At 50.1% G+C, this 6,884-nt stretch overlaps 1 protein-coding gene across 3 annotated transcripts in view; it reads right to left on the reverse strand.

Moving 5' to 3' along the window:
- Window positions 1–1,864: 1,864 nt before the first annotated feature.
- Window positions 1,865–6,884, reverse strand: part of LOC119294521 (flagellar radial spoke protein 5-like) — a 6,219-nt gene continuing 1,199 nt past the window's right edge. The window contains exons 1-10 of one of the 3 annotated variants that reach the window (XM_037572720.1): window positions 5,033–5,363; window positions 4,433–4,517; window positions 4,214–4,330; window positions 3,483–3,547; window positions 3,269–3,357; window positions 3,087–3,166; window positions 2,895–3,006; window positions 2,690–2,809; window positions 2,324–2,533; window positions 1,865–2,279 (exon numbers count right to left, since the gene is read on the reverse strand). In XM_037572720.1, the coding sequence (XP_037428617.1) occupies window positions 2,351–2,533; window positions 2,690–2,809; window positions 2,895–3,006; window positions 3,087–3,166; window positions 3,269–3,357; window positions 3,483–3,547; window positions 4,214–4,330; window positions 4,433–4,517; window positions 5,033–5,348 (1,167 nt within the window). In that variant the 5' untranslated portion in view covers window positions 5,349–5,363 and the 3' untranslated portion in view covers window positions 1,865–2,279; window positions 2,324–2,350. Of the gene's footprint in view, window positions 2,534–2,689; window positions 2,810–2,894; window positions 3,007–3,086; window positions 3,167–3,268; window positions 3,358–3,482; window positions 3,548–4,213; window positions 4,331–4,432; window positions 4,518–5,032; window positions 5,364–6,884 lie in introns of those variants that run through there. The other 2 variants (XM_037572719.1, XM_037572722.1) reach the window with 2 other exon arrangements.

A 6,884-nucleotide genomic window follows, 5' to 3' on the forward strand; every position in this document is an offset into this window, starting at 1 on the left:
TATGATGTCTCGAGGTTGATTGGCACTGGTCGGGCAAGTCCTCGGGTGGTTGGTGGTTTTGCGGAGATGTAGCTTCTTCTTCCTCCTTGTCGATCTTCTGTTGTTGTTCGTCATTTTTCTTCTGTGCTACTACTGGAGGGATGTCCTGCTTTGCCTGGGATGTTGGCCTGGCCGCGGCACCGGAACCGAATCCTAGTTCTCTTCCGACCGGAGGGGGCACATAAGGCGGTACTCAAAGAAACATATGGCGAAGGCTGGTACAAGCTTGTTGGATACACATGTGTGCCCTTGTCCTTTTGGCGCTGGAGCAAAGAAAAAGTGAAGCAGTGTGACGGTGATGATGCTGTGGTTGAAGATGATGTCCTGCTTAGGTCTTGTTGTACAATCTTTTGTTGTAGGGGTCCTTCGCAAGGACACAGAGATCCGAAGATCTTTGTTTTTTTCTAGTTGTGTTAGGGTGCTCTTTGTTTTTTTGCTTAGTCATGAGTGTGTTAGTGTGTGCTTGTACAGGGTTAGGACTATATAGTGATGTGAATGCAAACATACTTTCTAAAAAAAATGATACTCCACATCTTTTGGTTTAAAGGGCCCAATTCAATGATGAACTGCCTCGAGAGGGCTCATGATTCGACCTCTCTCTCGGTGGCGTCTAGCCTATACTTATACTGGAGCGGTCCTCTTCCCCAAAGCTCTAGGCGGGAACGGAGTCCACAACGGCCAATTTTGAAGGGGGGCAATAGTACACCCTATCCTAACTAAAGGTGGTCTTCGCCTGCAAAGCTTCTGGTTGTGACGCCTAGGTGGGCTCGGTGATGACCTCTGTCCTAGCGAGCCCGCCGTCTTGGTCTTGTTGCACCGAAGAGGTAACCTTTGTGGCTACCTTGGGAACCCGCACGCCGGCCCTACTCATTTAACACCAAAGAGGAAAGCCTCACCGTTCGCGCCCGCTGGCACCGGTCCTGGCGGCGCGTGTCGTGGCTCGCGTCACCCACGTGCGTCGCAGGTGAGGAGGCGAGCCTAGAGATGTCTGCCCGGCGAGGGGCCTCGGGAGACCGCCCGACGAGGGGCCTAGGGAGACCGCCCTGCGGGAGGCCCTCGGGAAGCCGCCCCCCATAGAGCCTTTTGGGGCAGTTGATGACACCTGTTGATACGCGCCTCACGAGGGCCTTGCTCGTGAAGTCTTGACGTTGGGCCGCGCCGGGCCCTTTGACGATGCTACGTGGTGGGCCGCAGGCAGACGGGCCTAGGTACCCCCAGTCCCAGAGCCCCGACAGGGAAAGGGGGGGGGGTTGCACCAGGAGGACAACACCATGCCTCGCCCAACCGCAAGTGTAGGAATAAAAGCAGGCATGTCAAGCAATCGATGGAGTTGGCGCCAAATAGGAGGGCGAGCATGGGGAGTGGGAGGAAGGCATTGGTGAAGAGGGGAGATGCGGTCAAGAGGAAGAAGTGGTTGCATGGTAAGCATAACCAACGACAATCGTGCCAGTCCTTAAGGAAAATGAAAGCTAGACACTTAAATAAATAAATACTCCCTCCGTTCCTAAATATAAGTCTTTTTAGAGATTTCACTACGGACTACATACGAAGCAAAATGGATGAATCTACACTCTAAAATATGTCTATATACATCCGTATGTAGTTTGTATTGAAATCCTAGAAAGACTTATATTTAGAAACAGAGGGAGTATTACTGATACACATAAAACCTTTTAAGATTCACCGCCAAGAAAACGTATCGGTAAAATAGTTTTTTTTTCATTCATGACAGGTACCTTGAAAACAACATGTTTGCTTTTACGCATCTTTAGATATACATTTAATGATCAAACAACAATGGTCAAATTTCATACATTTAATGATCAAACAACAATGGTCAAATTTCATACTACAATTTTTCAAGGTACCTGTCATGGTGTTTGTGCATATATTGTATAGTATTTTAGACACTGTCTTTGCTGTCCAGATCCTCATATATTCCCAAACAGGGGAGCAACTAATAACAATTTGCACGGCAAGCATCACCATCAGCACGATGATTCCATGAATTTTGTACTACTACACTTAAAATACAATATCATATGCCATGATTAGATCGGTCTCCAAGGCCGGGATATGCTCCCTGTTGGCCAGGGAGATCTGTCCACCACCACCACATTCGCCGGTGCTTTCGGTGGAGCACATGATCCTCCTTGTCCCTCTGTCTCTCTGTCTATCTGTCTCCATGCCTCTCAATCTTTCCTCTCCATGATTGTCACTCATTTGTTAAGGTGATATGTATTTATCGTCGTGGGAGCACATGCTGGGGGGATCGAGGATCGAGACTCGATCCCCGGCCATGTGAAGATCACTAGGCTCTGTACTCGTCGCCGCAGTCGCCGATGACCTCCATCAGGTTCCGGCCCCGCTGCGACGCCTCGGTGATGCTGCCCATGTCCTCCTCGTCCAGCAGCAGCGACAGAATGGCGTTGCTGTCCCTGATGTGCTCCGAGAGACCCAGCCTCACGCCCACCATCGACCCCGCCACCGATGTCTGCCCCCAAGAACAATCACAGTGTCAGCAGTCATGAGTTATGGCGAATACCATGAGCAAACAGAGATGATAGATCTTGAGGCTACCATGATGAAGATATTACTTCCCCAGAGGGAGAAAAATGTGATGAAGACGTGGAGGAGGGTGGAGGATTACCTGGTTCAGTATGTATCTTACGGCGACGGTCGAGATGGGGACGCCGTGTTTCAGCGACACCTTCTTCAAGGTCTGGAGCAGGGCCTGGAACAGGCTCCAGCCACCCCAAGCGTCGATCATCTGTTGTAGGATCAACAATGAGAACAGCAAGAGAAGACTGGAAGGCGGGCAACACGTTCAACCGAAAGGATTACAAACTGCTCACCCTCTTATATTTCTGCAGGGATGGGGTGTTCAGAGGAGGTCCGGCGAAAGGTATGTTGATGTTGGTGTCGAGGAACTTCTCGGACAAGAGGCCGCCCATCACCGTGCCATACCTGCATCCACAAAAATGCATTCAAACTTCAGGCTATGTTCTACTGAAGAAGAAAGAGGGATGGAGGGGGAGGGAACAGACGTGATAAGCTTGACTCCGGTAAGGTCGCAAAGCTCCGCCATCTTTTTCTGCGGGCGCATATCCACAATAGAATGTTGAACCTGGTAATTTTACGTCATCTTTCGTTATTTTATCTGAGGACCATATGATCATTGATGCTAAAATACACCATACATGAGGCAAGTAAGCAGTGATATATATACCTGGTTGCTGACAATAGGTATTCCATTTTCTAGAATTATTTGCAGCCTCTCTGTGTCGAAGTTTGTCAGAGCTACAGTCTTTATCTTGCCTTCAGAATTTTCAGAACAAATAGGGGCATGATGTAAGATAGTTTATTCACACTTTAAAATCACAAGCGTAAGAGATGAGGGCACAAGCGAACTATTATTATCCAGTCAAGGTTTAAAATATTACCTTCCTCCTTCAGGTCAGTGATGTGCTTTAGTGCATCTAGATATCCAGGATTTGCATAGTCCCACCTGTTTTGTGATAAAGGGTCAGCAAAAATTACCAGCTGCGGCAGCAGTTATATGATGCATCCCCTAAACAAAGTACTCAGCACGATACACGATTCACAGGTTTTGAACAAAATGACACTTCTGGTGTTTCAGAGTTTCGACAGTGCTGAGTGCTGACTGAAGTCCTTTAAACTGGTCTCTCATGCAACACAGCTAGGAGTAATGACAATGACACAACTCTATCACAGTACAGCATGCTTTTGTCTGTGAACGAGCATCCCAGATTTTTCTCAAAAAGGAAAACAAGTAAAAAAGAAGATGTCCCGTCTTCCCCCCAATGCTAGCACGAAGATACCTAGAGGTTTGATGGACCAGCGGAAGAGCGACAGCGGAAAGAAAGCAACATAGACACACAGCGCACAGGGCTCTACGACATAAATATCCAAAATCGTGGAGCAAGAACCAAAGTTTTTATTGAGCACTCGGCCCTCTAGCATATTAACAAGCATTCCAGATGATCAGGATGAACTTATTGTCCAAAATACTTCACAGGAGATTCACTACTGAGTATCAACAGGGATCCGTTTCCAAATAAATTCAATCAAAAGCCTTCCAGTTGCACTGACAAAGAAGAAGAAATGGTATGAACACGTCATGATACCAAATCAGCAAGCCACACAAGCATACCAATGGAACTGCAGCATGTCCAAGGCAGCGACGTCCATCCTCTTCCGGGACCTGTTGATGTTCTCCTCAACAAAGCTTCTTGTCATCTTAACCGGCGGCGGCACCCACTTTGTAAGCCTGCACAGGCAGCTCGGCAACAGTCAGAGAACAGCAGCAGCAGGAAAGTCTGCCAAGGCTGCGTCCCGGTGGCACCAAGACCGTGATAAATGGTTCGCTCACCCCCTGACTTCTTCTAGCATCTCCGGCGGGCGCTCGCGCCGGACTTTGTTGATGAACATGCCGTATAAATCCTCCGCCGGTCCATCTGCCAAGGCAACAATCATGTTTACATACCAAGTCGGTAATATGCTTCAGTCAGGGAAAAAGAAATAAAGACCATCAACTCATTTATCCACATTTAACGCTTCGACGATCGTTAATTGCAGCTCATAATAGCACAGAAACAGAGCACACTACATACACAGCCTCCTGCCCCTATCAAACCTGTCATGGACCAGAATGCTGATCAGACTACTCTGCCTGACACTGAAGCTGTAATTCTCCCTGTTCTTCGGTTCTACTGTGCTCTATGTGCTCTATCTGTTCTTCGGTTCCAGAATGCTATTTATTTATGGACTTTGAAGGAAAATCGCAGCTTCAACTTACAATGCATCAATTTTTCGAGAAGCAATCAGACGGCATCGAGCAAGCCTGCCCACTAGCGTTAGATATACAGTAGCAATTTATCCCTAGGAAACGAGGCTCGATGCAGATGCACGCGTGGTGTTCGCGCAAATTCCTAAGAGAGATGGGCGGATGGGTGGGTGGGGGGGTACGGACAGTGGTCGGCCATGTCGAAGGTGGAGAGGCCGGCGTCGGCGTAGGCGAGCATGGCGTCGACGGCGTCGGCGCGGTCGATGCGGCCCCACCCGCCGCTGGTCTGCCACATGCCGTTGAGCACCCGGCAGATGGCCAGTGACGAGTCGGTCCCGCCGCGGCTGCTCGCGAGCGTCGCCGCCCTCGCGCCCGGGGACGCCGACTCCACCGCCGGGCCCACGAACCCCGCGCACCTGGCCGGCCGCACGCGGCGCGGCGAAGGGGGCGGGGGCGGCGTCGCCGGCGCTGGCGAGAGCGCGCGGGCTGCTGACGACGACATGGCAGGCACGGGCGCGCGCGCGAGAGAGAGAGAGATAAGGCGCTCGTGGGCGCTTGGCCCTCGCGGCTTCAGTACAGGTGAGAAATTAGTTTGTGTAAAATTACTTCTTCTTTTTTAGAAACAAGTAAAAAGTTCAACAGAAGTACAAAGCAATGCAAACTTCATTGTGTTGAGGTTTTTGAACCGCGGAACGATCACTGCCGTTGACATGCCGCCGTTTGTTAGCTTACCTCTCCCCTGTCGAAGCTAGGTTTGACCTTATCTTTAAATGCGGCGAAAACCTATTTCAAGGTCTGATCTTATCGATGACGGTCAGAAAGTTTCCGTGCATGTGCCCCTAAGAACTGTTAAATCGATCAAGGCGGGATCTCACCGTCAATGGCGGAGCTTGGTAGAAATAGTTGGGGGGGCCAAGACAAAAACATGACTACTTAGGGGTGTAAATTGCTAAAACAAATCTCAGTTAAACCCACCCCAATTTTTTTCCTTAAAAGTTTGTTCCAAGGCTTGGGATAGCTCCGCCAGTGGTTGAGTGGTTGTGGACAAGCTTGTTGGCGACGGCGACGGCGTCGGACAGCGACCCCCCTCGGCCTCAACATAACTCCGCCAGTGGTTGAGTGGTTGTGGACGAGCTTGTTGGCGACGGCGAGGGTGCCTATATGCAGTGACCACCACCAGGACAGCGGCCGCGCCGTCGACTGTTGGAATGACGGCTGCGGCCACCGGGAGTAACCCGCAGACGAGGAAGATGATGATCTGGATCAAGATTGCCAAGCTGCGCTGCCAGACAGTTCTGTCCAGCCAACGAAGGAATGGAGAGATTAACATAGCTCAACCGTACCTAAGCAAGAAGCAACCATTTTCAGTAGAGAGAAGAAGAAGCTTAAGGTGTATCACCTCACACTTGGCGAGATGATGCACGAGCGCGGCTTCTCCTCCTCTGCCTTCGGATCACACACGGATCAAGAGTTGCTTTTCACGTGCTCTGCTCTGCGCAGATCAAGAGTGCAATGGCCGACCAGCGGGGAATGGAGGGAGAGAGGAGGAGGGAGGTATAAATAGGAGGAGTGGCCTGCATGCACACACTGACATGTGGGCCCCTGGCCCACATGTCATAGGACAAAGGCAAGCACAGTCCATCCTGCATGCCTCCGGAAGGCACTTGATTATGCGTAAAGTAAAGACTAGTCATCCTAAACGATAATCCTACATCCACTTAAAGCTACGAAGACCTCTTACGTAACCTTCCTTTAAACTTCTCTGCCCCCCCTGATTTTCAGGTGGGTGGGACCCTTTCCCCCCTTCTCCAATCATAAATAGCCACGTCGCTGATTACGTAAACTACGTAACATCCTCTACGTAGGTGTAGCATCGCTCCATCCTAAATGCCCTCGGCAGCTAGCCTAGTGCTGCCTAGAGATGGTCGGTGTGGTTATTACTCCGTGACCTTTTCTGGTGCAGTAATAACCCTACTCCCTCGACGGGGGGCCAAAGCGAAAATATGAACAACTAGGAGGGAAAAGAATTGATTGTATC

Source organism: Triticum dicoccoides, chromosome 4B (genome assembly GCF_002162155.2).
Source record: "Triticum dicoccoides isolate Atlit2015 ecotype Zavitan chromosome 4B, WEW_v2.0, whole genome shotgun sequence".
Lineage (NCBI taxonomy): Eukaryota > Viridiplantae > Streptophyta > Magnoliopsida > Poales > Poaceae > Triticum > Triticum dicoccoides.